This window comes from Vidua chalybeata, chromosome 8, assembly GCF_026979565.1.
Source record: "Vidua chalybeata isolate OUT-0048 chromosome 8, bVidCha1 merged haplotype, whole genome shotgun sequence".
NCBI lineage: Eukaryota > Metazoa > Chordata > Aves > Passeriformes > Viduidae > Vidua > Vidua chalybeata.
Window position 1 is genome coordinate 18,444,517 of NC_071537.1, and position 21,300 is coordinate 18,465,816.

Sequence of the window (21,300 nt, forward strand, 5' to 3'; positions counted from 1 at the left end):
TAAGACCTAAAACCCAGGGTTTCTCTAGGATAAAGGAAAAAAATGGTTTTCTGTAGGATAAAGGGAGCATGTTTAAATTTTTAAGCCAGGACTGAGGATTATCAAACTGTGAATGCTATGAATACGTTATTTCAACTGCATATACAGCTGTACATGCCATACACTGTATGGATACATTTCAGCTAAGATATCCAGGTCTGAATTGTGCTGGTGGTCACCTCAGAGACCAGCAGGTTTTGCACCTGCTGCTCTGGCATTGTTCACCATTCAGCAATTGACATAATGCTCTGAAACATCACAGGAAGTTTAAATTTTACAGGGACATCCAAAAAGAACAGAAAGCAAATGTTATTCCGTGAGAGGGGGAACAAAGAAGGCAACTATTCATCTGTCACACAGTGTAAGAAAGTTACTTGTCACACAGATGTGTGTGCCTACTTTCAGCAAAATCCTGATTCACATAAACAGCAGCACTGATCACAATAATCTGTGCTAACCCATTTGTTCTCACATAGATCTGTGCATTTGTTCCTTCACCCAGGCATCCATGCAGACAAAACCACCATTCCCTGTATGTAGCCACCAAAAATGGAGAAACAAGAGCCAACCAAACAACATGATCCAAACACAAACAGCACGAATCAAGCACAAACAGGCTGAACCAAACACAAACAGACTGAACCAAAATGTGTAACTTGTGAAAACAGTCATAAATATTTATCTTCCCTCTTCATACAATTCACATTGATGTGTCTTTTTCATAAAATTTTTTAAGTTACATTATCTGGTTGAATTTAAAGATCTATTAAGATATGCTCCTATTTAAGAGTCCTGCTATTGATTTTGGCAGCTTTAAAAAAAAAAGGAGTATCTGCTGAAATGTTTCTTTCTGATTGAAAAGCATATACATGTGGTATGAAAGCACATACAAAAAGATGGAAACATATATATATATACCTACATGCATTCACAGCTGAACATATAGCCATACATACACTTGTTTATTTTTTTTGTGATTTTTCATGTTCCTCATTTGTATTTAAAAAGAAATATTTTTAAACAAAGATCCATTATTTCCACATGGCTGATGCTGAAGATTTCTTCAACAGTATTAAGTGGCATTAACTTACATTAATCTTACTTACATTTGTGCTAAACTTACTACATGATGTCAACTCCAATAAGAGCAAGTGACAGAGCTGAAGGACACTTTGCAAGGTGAAATTCTGGGAAGCAACATAAATAAGCTATTTTTCACTACAATGAAACCTTTTAATTGAAAGCGATTTTGTAAATTAAAATAGATCTTACCTAAAACAGTTTGTTTTCCAACAAAATATTTTGTTCTTTGACCTGGTGTTTATCAATAGCAATTTCAGGCAACGTAAGACTGTGCTGCGGCAAAACTATATTAACAGCATCACAGCATTACAGACATGGAAATATCCATCTGTAAATACTAGGATTTAGCCAACTGATTTCTTTTGCAAAGTCTTTGGTACACTCTGTAATTCTTACACATAATTTATTTTTGTACTTTCTCATCTGGTTATATTACGTTCAGCTAACAGGATCTAAATATTTTGACTTTATATTAGTATTTCTATGGCTACAAAACTATTTTCTCTATAAAATGATATCTCTGTAGAGTTCCATAAGGCAGCTTTACTTTGCTTTGAAATACTGGGAAATGGTTTAATACAAAAAAAGAATTGCATTCTCAAATAACAGCTTATGCTTTGGTGTAGTTTTATACATTAAAAACCATAAATTTAATCACCCTACTGCCAAAAGAAATTCCTCTATACCAGTTATACTTAATACATGGTAACAAAAGCCATCAAGTGCTACTTTTTGCATTTTTAAAAGCCAAAAACAAGGGAAAACTCCTGAGACATAATTTATTATTAAATTCTGAATTTCATGCATGACTGCAACTGCTTTTTATTTGAAAACAACTATATTAAAAATACAAAACTATTAAAAATCTGATCTTCTGTCAAGTTTCTATTGACATTTCTTTCAACTAGTAGCTGTCAGTTCTCAGAAAAAAAGTCAAAAAGTCATTAAAATGCTTCAAACATTTTCAGTGGATTGAATTTCTACAGAAACCTTTTAATGCGAAGATTTGCAAATTTAAAGATCAATGTGACATTTTAAAGTGACAACAATAGCAGCTGCCACTTTAAAGACTTCTAACTTAATTAAGAAATTCCTATTACATGGATATCCATGCTATAAGGAATACATATAAACAGAGAATAACAATGTGAGCTATTCTAAACAAAGTTCATCAATTTCATAAAAGCAATTAGACCCTACGTAAGTACCTAAAACAGCCACGATGCTCAGATGACCTGTCGAAGTTGGAAGGATGAGGAGAGCTGTAACCAATAAAAAGAGCAACTGATGCTCGAGAGTTCTCGGCGAGAGAAGAGAGCCGGGAGGGAGGAAAAGGGCGACTGCCGGCGGGGCTGCCGAGGGGGAGCCGCCTCTCCCTCCGCCTCGGCATCGCCCCCCGGCAGCCCTGGGTCGGCACCGGCCGCTCGGGACACTGTGCCCGGGGCCCCTCGCTGCCGCACCGAAGCGGGCGGCGGCACGACCGGGGTTAGGCACAAGTCAGCAAAGGTCACCTCCGTGCCCTCACCCGCTCTCCGGCCACTCCCGGTCCCGGGGCAGCCCGGCCCCGGTTCCGGCAGGTCCCGGCCGTGCGGCAGCGCCGGGGCGGCTCAGGGACCCCCGCGCAGGGCCCGGCCCGGCCCGCGCTGGCCGCGGCAGCGCAGCGCTCCGCGGCTCCGGGAGCGCAGCCCGGCGGGCGGACGGACGGAGCTGCTGCCGCTTCGCCGCGCTCTGCAGGGGCAGCGGCCGCGCCGAGACCCCCGCCCGGCCCCTCCGCCCCCCGCTCACCTGGGGGTCCCGCTGCAGGCTCCCCGCGGACGGGGGATCTGCGGCTTCGGGGGTCCCGCCGCGCCCCGTCCCTCTCCCAGGATCCCGCTACGGACAAGTGCCCGCGGAGCCCTCACCTCAGCTCACCTCAGCTCACCCCACCGCCGGGGCCGCCCGGCCCCCCAAGAGCCGCGCCGCAGCCCCCCGCCGCCGCACCGCCCCAGCACGCCGGCACCCTCCTCCCCCGCCTCGGCTCCCCGCCCAGAGCAGACCCCGGGAAACGCCTACCGCAGCTCCTGCCCCCGACCCCCGCCGCCAGCCAGGCGGCCCCCTCCCCCGGGACCCGCTGCCACCCCGCCCGCGGGGGCCCGCAGCCCTCGCCGAGCAGAAGCCGTCCCGCAGCGGCTGCGGACAGCAGAGCGGGGAGCCAGAAGGTGGACGGGATTCCCCCTTGTAACGGTACCATGAAACGAGGAGTTCCTTTCAAAGTTGGGGGGGGGGGGGGCGGGGGAACCACACACACGCACGCCGAAATAAACCAAACAAAACCATCTCCAAAGCCGCCTTCCCACTTCTCCTTTAGATCATCTGACAACGCTTTTGAATAGAAGGCTTTTATAGGAGCTGCAGGTATTGACAAGAGCCGCTTAAAATGAAAACTACTGCTTCATAGAAAATACTCACAGGATAAAAAATTAGGACTTTGAGGTATGAAACGATTTGTGGCACAGCTGGTATGTAAAATAAAACCATCAAACGTCTTGTCATAATCAAATATACCCTAAATCTGGAATAGCGACATTGCTTTTGAAAGATGTCGTTCCATATAAATGCCTTTAACGCCTGGTAGAAAATTTTTATGAACATGTTGACAAATGAAATAACCTGGGTTATTTGATTAGTGTCCATGTAATCTAAATATGGGCTTGTATCAGGAAAAGAAACGTCAACCCTTTAATGCTTTTGAAAGGATGGATTTTCGCTGCAATTGAAGAGTAATCTTACACTAATAATGAGAGCGAACCACTCTCGCTGTGTTCTGTGATACAGGGATTATAGAGGACGAACTAAAGAATTCCTGATCTCTCTTAAAATTCGGCTCGGGCCGAACGAACAGCATTGTTGAGGGCAGCGGGGGTTTGGTACCTGCCCAGCCGCCCTGGAAGCTCTGCATCCTGCTGCCTGCCCAGGAACAGCTGTGCCGGTGGCATCTCCTAATACTGCTTAGGAAACATCGGCCGATTTGGGATGCAGGTGTCAGGAAACTGGGATGTACAATCCCCACTGCACTTCATATCGCAAGAGTTTATAATTTTCGTAGCCATCATGCAAATAGCGACAGAAGGTGCAATTAGACAGGTCACCTGCCTTACGGAGCTTGAAGCACTGTGAGACGGTGCGCTGAGGTAACCTATGCCCCAACGAGGGTGAGATGCGCACCTTACTGTCAGTTCTTCTGGTGCTTGGTGTGATTTTCCTTCGAGCAGGACTCGACGAAATGGCTCCGGGCGTCCAAATCACCGGCCCGGCCCGCCCTGCCTGCCCGCTCCCTCCTGACCCCACACAAACCTCGCTCGGGCTTGGGACCGGACAGGCCTGCCCGGGATGTGACAGCCACAGGAGGGGCTCAGGCCGATCGGAAAACCTGTTTTGTTTGAAACAGAAGAGTCTGGCTCCGTAGAAGCGGCCCGCAAGCTCCCGCCGCGGCCGGCCCTCCTCGCAGGGGATGGAGGAGCAGAGAAGGGGCGCTAGCAAAGACGCAGCACCACATTGCCCAAGGTGTTTCTGCCCAGCACTGACCGAGGCAGAACTCAGCCGTGTCCTTGCTTTTGCATACGCTCACCTAGCCTTAAAACGTGCCCCTCGCCGGGCCCTTTGGAGGAGGCAGGTGAGCAGGCCATCTCTCTTTGCAGAATCAGAGGATATGTTAGAGCCTAGAGAAGGACAGTGCATATTATCGAAAAATAATGATTTTTTTTCTTGGCGGTGCCTTACTTTGCTTTGGAGACTCCCTTGAAGTCTGCCGCGTTATTTTACGATACAATCTGATATTCATGAGGCACCGAGGGAATCTGACGCTATCAGCATTTTTATTTTGATTTGAAAGGCTGCGGTGTGTGCGAGGAAGGACGGCTGCCTCGGGCAGGGGGTGGCGAGGGTTCCCGGGGACCGCGCGGGCTGCGGACACTAGTGGGCACCGGCGAGGCCGAAGGCCGGCGGCGCGGGAGGAAGCGGGGGATTCCTGTTGCTCAGCAGCCGTTTGCTCATTTTTTGTGAATGTCGCCAGGGAGGATGTGGGTTTTTTTTTCTATTTCTCCATGATCTAAGTAATCGCTGGGTCTCAACTGGCCAGTGATCAAAAAACCTTTCAAGTGGTGAGCTCAAGCAGTGCATTCAGCTTTTAGCTGTGCATAGTTAAACCAGGCAAAGCGGCTGAAAACCGGTGGACCCTCTTCATCTTCCCTTGATAAGTCCCCGACCGCCGCCGCGGTTGGCTGTGTCTGAACTCGGTCCAGCACAGAAACAGGCAACTGAAATCGAGTTGCCTTCCCCGAAGTGCAAACTTTATTTCAGACTCGCGGGCGGCAGCCTACACCGCACAAAGCACGCCAAGGCTGCTGGAAGGGCGCGGGGTCCCACGGGGAAGGGGCTTTGCGCCGAGGGAAAGGGCCCGTCGCTGCGTGGGGCACCCCACTATTCCCCCACTGAGCCGCACACTCACGGCAGGGCTGCCGTGTGCGGGGGGGAAACAACGCGGACGTCCCATGCCCGCAGGGCAGCGGGCCCAGCACGCCTGGGTGGGCCGTGCCCCCGCGGGTACCACCTTTGTCGGGGGCAGGAGGTGTCACTTTTTGCTGCTGGCACGGACAGCGGCTCCCGGCTGGACTGCGATGGCGCGCCTGCCCGGGTGAAAAGGCCCCGGCGGAGCGCTGGGTATTCGGGGGACTGTGCTCGGTGGGACAGCGCGCCAGCACCCCACAGGGGATGGATTCCCTCCTCCTTGGCTCGCGATGGGAGCCTCGCCCCGAGAGAGAAATGTCTAGCCCCAACTCTGTCATGCAAAGTGACTCTGCTTGCATCCCTCCCCGTGGCTCTTTTCATTAATTAGGGGCTGCAAAGAGTGTGGGGGAGGGGGAAGCGGCTGGGAGCCACTAATTATTCAAACTTTGGAGACAGCATCCAGATGAGCTGGGCAATCTCTTTAGGGCAGCGCTTTGTAACCTGTGTGTATCAGGCGGGGAGTGATTATGCTACTGTGCAAAGTCTCCATTAAGAGATTTCATTTCAGCATTACTCATCGCCTGCAGGATGTGTTCAGACTCCAGTGTGAGTAAACCAAGATTTCCACGAAGAGAACCAATTTGCTGTGGCACGAGAGGGCCGTGAAAACCTGCCCCTACCCCCGCCCCCAAACAATAATCTTTTTAATTGCACTCAACTGCAAACAGATTTTTCTTAAGTGCCCTCTCGCGTTGTGCCCCCACCTCTCCTTTGTCACAGGTTTTTGCCACGACGCCCATCTCCTAGTGCATCTTCTTTCTGCCTTGGGCGCTGCCGCCCCTCAGCTCTGACCTCCTCTGGGCTCCAGCCGCTCCCGAGCCTGCTGGAGAGAGGCTTAGCAGGACGCGCAGCGATGCTCCGGAATGTAGCTGGGCTGCCCTGGCCCCCGGCCGGCTTCCCTGCCCGCCGGCGGCGGAATCCCCTGCCCCGCTCCCGGCTGTCCTGCCCCGAGGGCAGCCCGAGAGGGAAGGAGGGAGGAACGCCCGCCCTGTGCCCCGGCGGCGGCGGGCAGTGGTCCCTAACCTCGGTCCCTCGCTAGCAGCAGCCTTTGCCATATCGGTATCCCGGAACAGGAAAGTCCCAGTTCATCTTGCCCCCATAAGATCCTGTCTCCCTCCTCCCGCTCCCCTCCCTCTGCCCCTTCCTGCCTTTGGCCCGTGCGAGAGGAGCCTCTTCTCTCCTTGCGGGACGGGCTGAAGCGCTCGGGCAGCCGCCGGGGCGGCAGGCAATGGGGACCGGGCTTTGGGGACCATCCGCCTGAGCTCAGCCCCCTGCCCGGAGCCAGCGGTCCGGCGCCCCGCGGGCAGGGCTGCCTTGAGCTCTCAGGGTTGAGCTGAGATCCTGAAGTTAGTGAATTCTCTTTTTTTGTTTTATTTTGATTTTTTTTTTCCTTTGCTCTCGGTGCTTCCGAAGTGCCTGTAAGATTTGCAGAGAGAGAGAGAGAGAGACTGTGGGAGGAGGAAGAATTAAGGGAAGGGAAAAGATGGCGAGTTGCTGGAGCAGTGTGGAGAAAGCAGCATTTTTGTGCTGCTTTTTACTGGCAATGGGGAGCCTAATCTGCTGCGCTCGGCCGGAGGAAGAGGAAGAGCAAGAAGAGCAGCGCTCCTGTCACGGTGCCTTTGATCTCTACTTCGTCCTGGATAAGTAAGTGACAGTCGCATTTAAAAACGTTTATTCACCCTTCAGTGACTCCTTGTAGCAGCAGGGATGTTGTTTCTTTCCCTCGTCTTCCCGGACGACTTCTCCTGATGCCAAACATGACGTGTGGGGCTCGTTCCTTATTTTTGCTCCCCAAAACTTGTACATTTCCAAAGTGGAGCATTTAGGGGAGCATTGTCCTTTATGCTGAGTTAGTTGTGCTTGCAAACCTGGGAAATTGGGTTGCTTTCAGGTTGTAGCATGTGGGGTGTGGGCTGTGAGTGGTGGTTTTGAGGGGGTGTTGGTCAGTGCCCACATCGTTCCTGGAGCTTTGTGTGATTACTTGGGCTGTGTGCAGAGATGTCAGCTGTGGGACTTAGCAGTGCTAGGACCATGCAGACTTACCTGAAGTTAAGACCAGACTGCTTGTCTGTGTTTTTATAAAACAAGTTCACTTATAAGAACAAAGTTTTATAAAACTTGTTTTTGCTCAGCTTCTTCAGAGTTGTCTAAACCTGTGTTTGAGTTACATCTATTAAAATAGGTTGTCAAATACTTCTCTTTAATACTGTGTCAGCTGAATTCAGATATGGTGGGGGGGTATGATTAAGCTCACTTGTGTAGGCATGTTTTAGCAAGCACTAGCAAAGCAAGTGGTAAACTGGTGCACCCACAGGTGTTTTTCAGAAGGTACAAATTTCTCTTTTTTCTGGTGTACTGCTCTGGCTTGACAGGATTAAAGCCAAGGGATTAACTCAAGTAGTAAATTGTTAGTGTCCCACCGTGTGATGACTGTGTTATCTAATACAGTCTGGGTTACCTATGTAACAGGGTATTATGAAAGATGGAAGGCTTTGTGATTCTTGCCCTCAAGCCAGGTATAAAGTCTGCATTGCTCTATTTCCCAGCTGGGAGAACGGATCAATCCATAAGGTCCTCGGTACAGCCGGCAAGAGGCAAAAAGTCACTATCACTCAAGATGTATATTTCTGTATTCAAGAAGGGGGAAAAGTATCATTAAATAGTGATTCTGGTTTTAGAGCAAAAGAAGCTGAAGATCAAAGGCATTCTGCCTTTCTAAAAGATACACGAATACACCACATGCTCATTGGTGTTTTGTTGGTTTTTTGTGGGGTTTTTTTTTGTTTGTTTGTTTTGGGTGTTCTTTTTGTTTTTTGGTTTTTTGGGTGTTTTTTTTTTTGTTGTTGTTGTTTTTCTGGGTTTTTTTTTTTTTTTTTTTTTGCTTAGAACTTGTTCCTGGAGTAACCTTTGTGTCTAGAAAGGGCTCTGTGGGGGGCTAGTGTCAGTTCTTAAATTCATTCCTGCCTGGCTTCCTAGAAGTGACTGGCACTGTTGTTATGCCCAGTTCCCACACTGAATTCCCTGTAAAAATCAATGTTGGTGATAGCAGTATGGCTCCTCTGTCTTCTAGAGTACAATTTCTTTGTTACAATGACGTTGAGTACCCCTAGCAATCTCCACTGTGCCCCATGCTACTTTTCATCTGTATTTCAGAGTTCTTTTTTTCCATCAATATTTCAGAAAGCTCTTTTTTGGCTGTGCAGTTAACATTCATATTGTATTTGAGGAGATAAAAGCAGAGAAGAGAGCAATTTGCTCAGAGATACTAATCTTCAAACAGTAGGAAGTTGATCATCTAAGCAAGTTCCTCTCCAGTACTCTGGACCTGAAATAATGTATTCTCTTTTTGCAAGCCACAGGTCTTTCATTTTATTTCAGGTGCTGTCCATTCACTACAGTGGTCCACTGGAAGCTGGACCTGATTGTGGTTGAAGTAAAATGTCATGCATTTGAGTTCCAGTGGGAAAATTCTCTTTAGCTTCAATTGCAAACTGAGTCTTTATGAGCTTTGAGAGTTATACCAAAGAGTTCTCCTTTGGTAAAAGCAGTGTTAAGAGTTACTTGGGCCCCTGAGTGGTTTTAGAATCTATCCCTGCTCCCACCAAGTCTATAACAATGGGGTGGCAAAGCTGCTTTTGGTCTCAATGAGATTCCATTACAATCCATATGTGTAATACTAGAGTGCCAGATCTTGGGAGCCATAGGTCCCATGCTGGCTGAGGATGTATTTATCCCAGCTGTATTCTGTGACATCTGGCACAACACAAGGAGCTTCATGGAGGCAGGGAGGACTGATTTCATGGCTACACCCTGGGTCTTGGGATCATTTATCAGGAGGGAACTCTAGGCAGTGTTGAGAATTCATTAATGTTGAGGACAGTCAGGATATTTCAGGTAGGGAGAAGGCAGGAAGCCAGTCAGAAGCATCTGGTAAATCTGTAAATGCAGTGGACAATTTTTTTATAGAATTGGATACGTACTGACATATATCTGTGAAGAATTCTGTCTGTAATTTCAAGTGGGAGAAAGCCCAGAAGAACCCAGCCATAGACACCACGAAGTACATGCCTATGGCTTGGGGATTGCCTCTCTTTGTTGGCGCCCTGCGAGTCTGGAGTTAGATGCATTCAGTCTTAGTTAGCTGTCTAACACTGGGATTGAAGTATTGGTTGTGTGAAAATACCAGGCTTTAATCCTGTGACCCTGTAGTGAGCTGAATGACAGCTCCTGTCTCTAAAGTCAGCCTGGCTGAACCAAAATTACTTTGTCTGCTTTGCTTTGCTTCCCAACAGAAAGATCTGTAGGAGGCAATCTGGAACAAGACAACAAACCTTTCTCCTTATGCAGTGTGTGTTACTGCAATGACTTTATTGGGGCATGATTTTTCCTTTTCATTCTGCCAGGCAAAGTCTGTGAGGATTTAATCCTGCAGGCAACAACCATCAGATGGAAAAGATCATCTTCTGCTGAAGTTATTGGTATAATATATGTGCTGCCAATTAGAAAAAAAAGAAACTTGCTGTTTCCTTGCAGTTTTTCTCTGCCTGAATTTGACTGAAGTCCTTCATGTTAACTCCATAGGATAAGCAAGATGAGGGCAGTGCCACTAAACCTTAGATGCCCCAAAAAGCTGGCATAATGAAAGGGAAAAGCAGCATGTGTGGGAGGGAGACCAGCCATCGTCCTCCTTAAAATTGGCTGACCATGCCAGAGCTACATTAGGACTTCCTTGTCTCTGGGGATGCTTAAATGAGGAAATCTCTTGAAGCTGGGAGAACAGGACATTTGCTGGCTGCAGAGGCGGCTGCCTAGAGTCTGCAATCTTGCTCTGTCTGAATCTTGTACTTTATGAGTTGTGCAGGCCTGAGCTTGTTTGGAGGCATAGTGGAAGACTTTAAAATATCATAAGGAAGCAGCAAAAATTCTTTTGTTTGCAACTGAGTCACTCTCTGCATGAAGTAAGGCAGTATACATTGCAATTGGTACACCCAACTCCCCCATGGCATGCAGTAAGATCAAGTCACTTGTGATAGCAAAGTTCTGTTTTACCTTTAAACAATGTAAAAAGCTCTTAAGCTTTTAAGCCAGACATAATGGATTGTTGAGTAGTTCTCACTTGCTTTGGTTGCTTCAAGTTTGCTTAGGTTGTCCCAGTGCACAGAGAACTTGTATCTGTCCCCTCCCAAACTGTGGAGGGCAGGCCCTGTTAGGGATTAGATTACTTGACCATCAAGTCTTGTAGTGACATACTTGTGCTTGAGAATGTAAATAACTCGCTTTCATCCTGCCTTGCTGTTAACATCCAGCTGTTGTTTGTAATCAGATTGAATTGCACTTGATGAGAAGAAAGGATGACTGACCTCTAGTGTTTCCTAATTATAACAATGCCTGGTAGCATCATGATGATTGTTTATTAATGCAACAAATAGAAACCCCTTTAAAGTAAGGACTTAGCATAAATATCTGGTGCTGGCAATGCTTGACAAGACAGGTCTGAGCTGCAGAGCTATCTGTGTTATAATTTACCAAATATGAAACAATTTCTTGATTATTTTTGACTGTGAGATAGAAATGTTTTCTTATTTTTCCTATTTGGGATGTTTGCTAAAAGTTGTTTGGATTTTGAGGAAAAATGAGCTTTACAGACTTGGGAAAATGTTTCCTTTTTCTACAGCACAGATCACAGCAGCGGTAATATATTGATAAAGTCTTGGCTGGTTTCCTTAGATTGTAACTGTTATGTTGGGGAGTTTGGCTTAACTACATTTTCTTCAGTCCTCATTTCCCCCTGAACTTCTCTATAGTCCCTCTTTGGGCCTGCAACAATATTGCCTTTCACATCAATTTTACTTTGTCTCCTGTGCTCCCAAGAGGATCCATGTCACCAGCAGCTTTGGTAGAGACATCAGTAAAATGTGCCCAGTCTCTCACTTGTAATCCAGAGGTGAATGTTGCTGGTAGGAAAGAGCACAACCTCTGATTAGATGATAATTTGCTACCCTGTCCAATATCCTTCCTGATTTTGTTTTTTAGGTCTGTGTACTCCTTCTCAACTTGCCATTGAAAAGGCAGTGGGTGTGGGAATTGTCAGGAGGGAAAAAGGTTGATCCTTCTTTATTTGCCAAAAGCTTTCAGAACAAAAGCATTTCAGGAACTGATATTTAAGGTCACCTTCTATAATTTTAAGACAACTAGAGGGAATTGCTGATCTCCACATATGTTGTTTTTTCCACAATATTACCTAAATATAGATTTAAAGCAAACAAATAGCATTTGGTAAACACATTATTTGCACCCCCCCCCCCAATGATTTCCTTGCCAATGATTTGAATTAATTTAGCACTCATGAATTATAAGTACTAGTCAGAGCAAATATTTTTTGCCTTAGGGTCTCATTGCAGCCCTGTGCTGCTTTTCCTGCCTCATGCAGTCCCAGCCTAAGATCATTAGGATGGAGCTGGACCTGTAGGAACATCTGCAGCTTCTCTCTCCGTGCTCTCTGAGTCCACTGCCATTCTGTGTGCTGGTTTTGCACAGTGTGTGGGGAGGGGACGAGTGGCTAAACAACATTGTTGTGGTTGGAAAATCAGACTGCTGGCAAAAAAAATGAACATGTTCTATCACCTACCTTAACTATATCTGAAAAGTTAGTATTGACTGACTTTTAAACCACTGCTGAACTCTGTTTCATCTAGGTAAGAATATCTACCTACTGCAGTCAGACTTCAGTTCATTGTAAGATGTAGAACCTGATGCAGGTCAGCTGAGAGGAGTAGCTGTCTGAACAAAAGTATCAGCTTTGTTCCTTTGGTAGCAATGATTTCTGTGTGTATTTAAAAGTGGTTATCTGTCTTCCTCCGTTTCTGTCTGACTTCCCTCGCTTATAACTTGACCACATTATCTACATGACACCTCTCATAACCTCCAACTGCCTGTTAGCAATATTTTTTTGTTTTCAAAATGTAATCTGCTGGTATTTTGCCTTGCATCTTTCTTTGTTGTGGTTATATTGCAGCAGTGCTATGATTTGCTTACAACCAGGTATAATTGTTTGAAATGCTCCAAAGCAAATTTTTATTCTGTTTCAGCCAAACCCATGTTATTTGAACCAGGTTTTATTTGTTTGTATTTTGTCTGATATTTTTTGCTAGCTCTGACTTCTGTCAGGAAAAAAGAAATATTCAGGAAAACCAATTCTCGTTCCTTTAGTCCAAGAAAAAAATTCTTTTTGAAACACAAGGCAAAGCTAATGGGTAATGATTATTTGACATAAAACATGTACAGTTAAGGGGAAGAAAAAGCCATGGCAGCTTGTCATTTGCAGTCTATTTATGCATGTAACTAAATCTGATTTATTTGGGGCTTGAGCCAAGGAAGTAAACCGTAAGATTCCCACTGACCTAGGATTTTTATTTGTCTGTTCAGTGCTAGAGAATTTCATTACTTTTGTCTGGGCTTGCAGGCCAAATTCAATGTTGTAAACTGTGAATTTGTATGAGGTGTAGTAGGACTGAATCTTTTAATCTTGACTCCTGTGAGTTAACAGCTCAAGAGTTGTATATCCCTGGTCCTGTCTATCATTTGCACCTTTTAAGAGTGTTGTATCATGGCTGGAATTGCATGCCCTGCTTTGCTCCCTGTGTTGTGCTGAAGAGTACCAGGATGCTCAGAGTGGGTCTTCTTGCCCTGATGCTGCTCAGAGCATCCCTGGAGTTTTTCAGGGAGATCTGAAGTGGTTGAATGCAGTGTGAGCTTGGCTTCTGAATTTCACTTTGTGCCCTGTTGTTGGTGAGGGACTTGGCAAGAGCTGTAGTATGGCCCCAGGTGGATAGGATTTGTGAATGAGGTGGATGACTGTTGGATCAAAGGGCAGTGTTTTGTTTGAGGCATGATTTCATACAAATCTGTCATATTGCTGCAGACTTTATCCGTAGGACAAAAGCTAGCTATGAAATTAATGGGTTTGGTCATGAAATCTTTTGGATTCAAGTAGTTTGGGTCCTGTACTCAGATGCTGGCCTAGGATTAAAACCTGTTTTGCAGCCACTTCTCTGCATCTTCCCCTCCCCATTCCAGCCCTTGTCTTGTCCATTAATGTTACAAGGACTCTGAAGCAAGGACTGTCTCAGAATGGCTGTCTCTGCCCCTGTTTCTAATTGCCTCTGGAGCAGATGATGGAAACTAGTCCTTCCTTGCCTGGATGAATCACCCAGTCAAGGTCCCTTCCATGCACAGAAGATGCATTGTTTGGGAGAAGAAGATTCTTGTCACTTTGAATGCTCTGGTGGCTCAGAAGGGAGCAGAGGGTGGATGAACACTTGGGCATGCGTGTCTGAAACCACAACAAACTCAGTGCCCCAGGGTTTGCTTTTATTGCAGAGCCATTGTTAGCCATACGCAAGAATTCTGTTGTACACTGTGGTTGTGACCACAAAGAGCCCTTCAAATAACAACAGTGTCACATTTGTGAGCAATGGCCTATGTACAGGGCTGCCATTACCTCAAGGGGGTAGAGATTTACAGGGACCTACAAACTTAGGAGGTCTTGTTGGTCCCTGACACCATATTCAGACTAAACCCAGCATCAGTAATAATGTTTCTTTTACTTGCTCCAGGATGTCTGGAATTGCTGCCTTCTGCTAATCTGTACTGGATTCAAATGGGCATGGGGTGGGGGGTGTGTGTGGAACAGGACAAGGGGCAGCTCTGTGCTTTTGAGGGGTTTCACTCTGTCACTTTCAGCTGGGATGAAAGGCTCTGGGTCCTGCTGCCTTCTCTGTGTACATATGGTAATAAAAATATTTACTGTTTGGGTAGTGTTGGGGTTTTAACTTTGACTGCAAAGCTACGTGACTGCTGTGTATTGCATTGGGTTGATCCACATGGGCTCCTGACAGGGAATTCAGCAGTGGCTGTGGAATACATGTGCTCTAGGATAGACTCAATGCCTGCTGAAGTGACTGGGCTGAGCGTGGCACCCCTTATGCCAGGGTTGTGCTGCTTCATTTCTCCAGGCTCCAGCTTCCACTGCTGCTGGGAGCCTGTTAGGAAAGAAAACAAAGTTTCCAACATATCTTGCTCTTTGTCTTCACAAACATCAGTAAAATACTTCAGATTGGGTAGGCACAATTTTAACATGTTCAGGGTTTTTATGCTGACACAGAGCTCTGCTAAACCAGAAGGAATCGCTCCAAAGTTGGCAGGAGTGGAATCAAGCCTTGGAATAACATCACTTCCTTCCACCCCCAGAAATACTCACTGACCTCCTCTTTTCCCCTCCTATCCAGCAGTAGCAATATAAAATTAAGGAAAACAGCAGCAGCAGGAGCTGCAGCAGCAGCTGCTCCTCCAAGCCCAGTCCTGATGTGGCCCGGAGGACATTTTTTCCTATGTTGTGGTTTGCTGACTTTTCTCTTTGTCTTGTGTGTAATGGGAACAGAGCACATGGAGCCAGGAGCATGCTCAAGGCAGATGGCTTCTGTGGGGTTTTTTCTTAACTTCATTTGGGCTGAATTCTGGTCCCAGTTGCATAGTATAAACCTGGGGAAATTTTGCCACTTCTCTGGTCCCGCTCCAGGTTTACTTCAGTGAAAGCAGCAGCAGAAACAGGCTCTGAGATGCTTTCTGGAACATTCCAGCTTTCCACAGCAGCTATTTGTTGCTGTGTGCTTTCCTTCACCATGAGAATTATGTGAGCTCTGAGGGCTAAAGCCTCACCATCCCACTTGACTCTGAAAGGTACACAAACTGCTGGTCAGCTTTGGGCCACTACCCACAGAGCTCTCGTGATGCCCCACTGCTTTGCAGAGAACATGAGGCTGGCTGGGATTCCTCAGCAGGGAAAGTGCAGGGAGGAGGGCAGGGCTGGCAGGGTGCTGGCAGCCTTTGATTGATGTGAGGAGCTGAACTAGGTAGCTGATGGCTGAAAGCAGGAAATCTCGGAGGTGTGAGCCTAAAAGATGCATCTGGCTGCAACACAGACTCTTTTTTTGCAGACAGCCACAGTGCTGTCGTGGTGGCCCAACTGGTACAAACCTCCACAACAGGACACGTTACATTCCCTGTCACTTCCCCACAGCTTGTCCCAGATGCTGATGAGTGTGTGTCACATTCCAGTGCTTTTTGTGCCCAGTGCTGGTCTTTGACAGGCTTAATTTATTCTCCTAGTCTGATCCAGCCACAAAGGGCAACAAGTTAGTTTATGCTGATAATAACAGTGATTCTGTAGTGTGGAAAATAAGGTTCCAAAGGCAATGAAATGGCTCAGGATTTTCAATAGTGTGGGGCAGCTCTGTTTGTCAATAGTGGAACTCTTGACAACTTTGACAACTTAGTATATAATTTAGCAAAAATTTTATTGTCATATTTTTTTGTTTAATCTGCCTTTAAAACTGCCATTGCTGGTGGTACAAGGTCAGGCCTCTGGGGCAACAGTCAAAACTATCAGTCCAAACCCATGAAGCCTCCAAAGTATATATGTGTATACACACACACACACACACAAAATGGCAAATAAAAGTCCTTTACAAATAGCTTCACAAACAAGGATATTTAGAGGGAAGCTTGGGTGAGAGGGAGATCAGGTTCTTTATAAGCCAGGCCATTCCCACTGGTGTTCATGAGAGGTTTGACATGACTGGCATTGATGGCATTTTGGCACCATATGCAGTGGGAGGTGACACCTGGGCTTGGAGGAGTGTGGTGTGGGAAAAGTGATTAAATGCTGACCACTTCCTTCTCTGGGATTTTGAAACTAACCTTTTCTTGCTAGTACTTTTGTCTGGCCTTGACTTCTCCCTGTTGATAGATTGGGACACTTCTGACACTTCCCAGCCACTAAGCAACGCGTGGGTGCAGAATTCCTCTTGGGGGTGAAGGACACCCTCTGCTGTGCAGGGCTGTAGCTCTGTGATGTACAGATGGGCACTCTGAGAGCCCAGTACACTGCCTGTAAGGACTAACTCGTGACACAGACCTCCCAAGCTTTTCAGGGATGGGCACCTACTGATTTATTACAGGCAATTCTCTTGCTGGCTGTACCCTTTCCAAGGGAAAAAAAAAAAAAAAAAAAGAGAGAATGGAGAAAAAAGGAGTTATTCTGACAGTCTTAAGAAGGTACTGGAAATGTTGGTTTGTTGCAGTTTGAAAGAAAATTCACTGCTGCTTTTTTTTCTGGATTGCATCAGTGCCTCTGCAGCTGGCAGTAGAAATTTGATAGTTCATGTAAAATAGGTCAGTATTTTCCAAGTAAGAAACTATGGTTATTCTATGAGGGGAATTGACTTCCCTGAAAATTTCAGGAGTTGAACTTAAGTCAGATGGCAAGCTCAGAATGAAATTGAAAGTGTCAGCTTTGTGGGGGGGGCGGAAAGAATTTTTTAAAAGTTTGGGAGTAGATGCATTTTGGATAGATTCAAGGAAATCTTTGACTTCATCACATTTAGAGATTTAGTGTGGGACTTTAATAAAAATCCTGAGGAGCTATAGGTGTTGATGGGGTTAATTTGGTAATAGTGCCAGCACCTTTCATTGGTGCTGTTCACAAATGATAAACAAGTTGTTGTGTAGCACATAAAAACGGGACTACAGAGGATCCAGAGCTGTGGTTTGAGAAGTCCCCAGTGTTTTGTTGTCCTCCCTTGCTGCCTGGAAATGTCTTCATTCTTTGATAACCAGTTTGTTCTGTGAATGAATCACCAGTTCTCCAGAAGAGCAGCATGAAAGCACAGGGTTACACAAGCCAGTTTATTCTAGCTTATGTACCTCAGGAGAATCCTTTGGTCCTTGGCCCTTTATCTTTGCCTTTCTGCACTCCACCAGCACTGTGGCAGGGCAGGCAGTGCCATCGTGCATTGCACACGTGGGCTTCTGTGCCTGACAGACAGGAGTGGCTGGCATAAGATCACTTGGAAAGCCCATAGTAGAACTGAGAATTGTAAAAATGTAATTTTTTTCTCATGTTTACACAGAAAAATGCCTAACAGCAGTTAGAGGAATCCTACTGCTTTATAGTAGATGAATTTCAGTACTTTTTTTTTTTAGTTCTGCATCTAAGCCCCTGTGATTCTGTGTGTGTGCCATTGTTTCATTTATCTTTCTTTCTTTTTATCTGCCTGAGACACCTGATAGCCAAATTCAGCAAGCAAGGAAAGCAAATGGGTCATTCTTTAACAAACACCACAGTCCTAGGGAGGGCTTTAAAAACCACTGATTTTCATGCTTTGTAGCCTTTTTAATGTCTTGAAAGCATAAGGTATAGATCAACATGGTAGAAATTGATAATTTACTGTAGGGTTGCTGTGTGCAAGGCTCTGTTTGAGGTCTCAGTCCCATCAGACTGTGGAGGTCCCTGCTTAGACTTGGCAGAAAAAAGCCAGGGAGTGCCAGTAATGTAGTTTTATATAATGGAAGCAGCAGCATGCACATGTAAGTCTTCTGCATGTAACTAAATTGTCCAAGCTTTCACAAGAAATCCATAATGGAGCCAGGGCTTGACTGCCCAGAACATACTCCAGCAAATTAAACAAGAGCACTGCTTTCTCTTTTGAAACAAACAATAATTCATGGAAACATTCTCCCACGCATTCTGGGAGAATAGATCAGTCAAGACTTAGTGTGGTGCAAGGGCAGAGCTGTGCTCTAGGAAAGCAAATAATCTGATAGCAGATAATTTAATGAAGTCAAATAAAATTAATTAAACTAGAAGAAAATTTTTATATTTTATGCTGTAAAAGGAACAAAGGCAAATGGAAGGATTACTGAGTTTGCTTCAAAATTTTATGGTAAACCATTTCAGACCTCTTACTGCTTGTCTTTTGAGTCAGTGGGTTTTGTCATCGTGGTTCTTATTACAGCTTTCAACACAACTCTATGTAATTTGTGTCCCTAACCACCTATGGAGTAGGCCAGACTTAAAATTCAAAGTGGAACAAGGAATTTCACTGCAAAAAAAGCTTAATGTAATCAGTTATGTTTTATATGCAGATCTGGAAGTGTCAAAAATCATTGGACTGAGATTTACTCCTTTGTGGAAAGCCTAGCTGAGAAATTCATAAGGTAAAGTTTTTTAAAATGATGCTTTAATTTCCTGTACCTGATTTTCTTTTTTTAAGTGCTTACTAGCAAATGAATTTCTGTTGAAGTAACGAGTGTGATGTGGATTGGCTTGTTCTTCTCTTTCAGTCCAATGTTGCGGATGTCTTTCATTGTTTTCTCTTCACGAGGCACTACAATCATGAAACTAACAGAGAACAGGCAAGTACCTCCCACAGCACTCCTCCAGAACCCTCTATCCCCCCTCTCACAGAGCAAGTGGCCCCACACCCAGAGTTTGGAGGTCTGTCTTGGTCCTTGGTGTGGCACCAACTGAAATCCTCTCCTCTGTTCCCAACTGGAGGAAGGTTTAGAAGGCCTTTGGATCTCCCATTTCAATTTTATTTTCAGCTTTGTAAGAGGAAGGCAGCACTGGGCTGTCTGTTCTTTACTGTGGTATTTCAGGGAAAAATTTCATTTCCAGTTGAGGATCCAGGTACATACTTGCTATCCCCAGCTACTCAAATAAGGACAGCTTTTGTGGAAGAGATCTCAGACCCTGAACTGGTGAGCAAAGGAGAGATCCCCAGTGCCCTTGGAAGGGACTCAAAGCCCTGACCTTTACACTGGCAGCTGGTTGCCCCCAGTGCTGGAGCAGGACCTCACCAGGCTGTGGCACCCCTCTCCTGGACTGCCTGCAAAAAGCACCCGTGCCAGAGCTGGTTTGCAAAGCCAAGTGACAGTCTTTGTAAGAAAAAAAGTGGAGCAAGATTCTGCTTGCCAGATTCACAACTAAACTTTCATTCTTAAAAAAAGCAAATTATTAGAAACCTCCAAACTACCACTGAAAACAGCCCCAACACAAAAAATCCCCACCCCCTAAAATGTTACTTTTAAATTTAATTTTCTCTATACATACAAATCCCTATCACTGGGGTGTTTCTAAGTATTTTTTCATTTCAGCTTAAAGCCTTCACTTTTGCTGATGCTGCTGTCTGTGTGAGAGGGCCTCAGTAGTACAGGGCACCCTATAAATAATGGGAACTCTGGAGCAGGAAGAACTACTCCCTCAACTTTGTACTCCAGGGACTCATCCTAAGCCAAATACCCTGAAGGGCTCTTACATTTCTGCTGGCTCCCCTGAGTTTTGTTTCAGGTCTCCATCATGTATCTTGGTGGCAGAGCTCAAACTTGCTTAGTTTTCTCTGGGTGAATTTGCTCTTTGCAAGGTGGAGAGTAGAGAGGAACCCTCTGTCAATTGTTGAACATAGTATTAGAGTGTTCTCTGTCCTCAAATCCTGTTCTCTGTATGGATCACAGTGTACCTTTTCAGCTCATTTTATACTTCAAAAGGGTAAAAACGTGCTTCTTGCACTAAGGACATCCCCAATCCAGGCTCCTGTTTTTTACCTTCATCCCACAGAGCCTCCTGTATTCTCTGTAATTGTGGTTGTGCCACCTAAAATACCCAGTTGCAAAATGGAGTTTAGAAAGGTTCTCACTATTCTCTTGAAGGCTGCCCCATGGAATCTGGTGCTGATGTTTGAACTGCCTATGAGTTATCTGTTGAATATTTGTGCCTTATGTTCCATTACTATAATGAAAACCTTTGTTAAGGATCAAGGTCTTCTGGTGGTCAGTGATCAAGTAAATTATTAATGTGCCTTTTGGTTAATAGGTGTCTGGGGAGTAAGAAGCTATGCAACAGGGGTCATGACATGCAAGCACTTCTGTGTCCAGGAGGAATCTATGCCCCAGGAAGGTTGATGAGTCCTTGGTCTAGGATAGGAAATTCTCCTCATTCCCATCCCGTTCTTATCTTTTGGCCTCTGTCTTTAAAATGGAAAAATCCTAATCCAGACTCTCCTGATGACTGATTCAATACAGAGTTTTAGTTTGTCCCGGTTTTGTGACAGGTCACAAGCTTTTAAACTCTGTTTTGTTCTGCAGTTCGTTAAAGTTTAATATCTGGCATTGACTTTAATTCAATCTTATCCTGGCTGAGATTATATGAGAATGAGCGAGTAGGGACAGAATTCCATCTTTAAAATACGTTACCCTAATGCTGTACTCTGCGTCTGGTTTTGTGACCTTCATGGGTGTTTGGGTGATAAATTGTGGAATTTGAAGAAAATCTTGGTTCAGCCAATGTTCCAGCTGATGTGTATGCACTCTGTGGAACTGATTGACAGGCTGCATAATCTAGCTGTGGTACAGGAATATCTCAACAAAAGAAAAAACATAACTTCTAATAAAATGTTCTCGTGGGATTTTTTGTTTTTTGTTTTGTTTATTTGTGTTTGGTTTTTTTCAATCCAAAGGGAAGCCATAAGACGAGGGCTGGACATTCTTAAGGAAGAATTGCCTGGAGGAGACACGTTCATGCATGAAGGATTTAAAAGGGTACACATCACAGTACCTGCTTTCTTTGTTTTACACATAGAAACTTTGCTTACTTCCTGCTGCTATTCTTACAAGCTAACCATGTTCTACACTTCATTGCAGGCAAATGAGCAAATTTACCATGAGACCTATGGAGGTATGTGCTGTGTAGTGTTCATGTTGATATCTGCATTGACAAGACAGGGATTGTAGTTCTTT

General features: G+C 45.3%; 1 protein-coding gene across 1 annotated transcript in view; it reads left to right on the forward strand.

Moving 5' to 3' along the window:
• Positions 1-6,935: 6,935 nt before the first annotated feature.
• Positions 6,936-21,300, forward strand: part of ANTXRL (ANTXR like) — a 57,153-nt gene continuing 42,788 nt past the window's right edge. Inside the window, exons 1-5 of the mRNA XM_053949553.1 lie at positions 6,936-7,311; positions 18,652-18,723; positions 18,850-18,921; positions 21,021-21,102; positions 21,205-21,238. Of these exons, the coding sequence (XP_053805528.1) occupies positions 7,151-7,311; positions 18,652-18,723; positions 18,850-18,921; positions 21,021-21,102; positions 21,205-21,238 (421 nt within the window). The 5' untranslated portion in view covers positions 6,936-7,150. The remainder of the gene's footprint in view (positions 7,312-18,651; positions 18,724-18,849; positions 18,922-21,020; positions 21,103-21,204; positions 21,239-21,300) is intronic.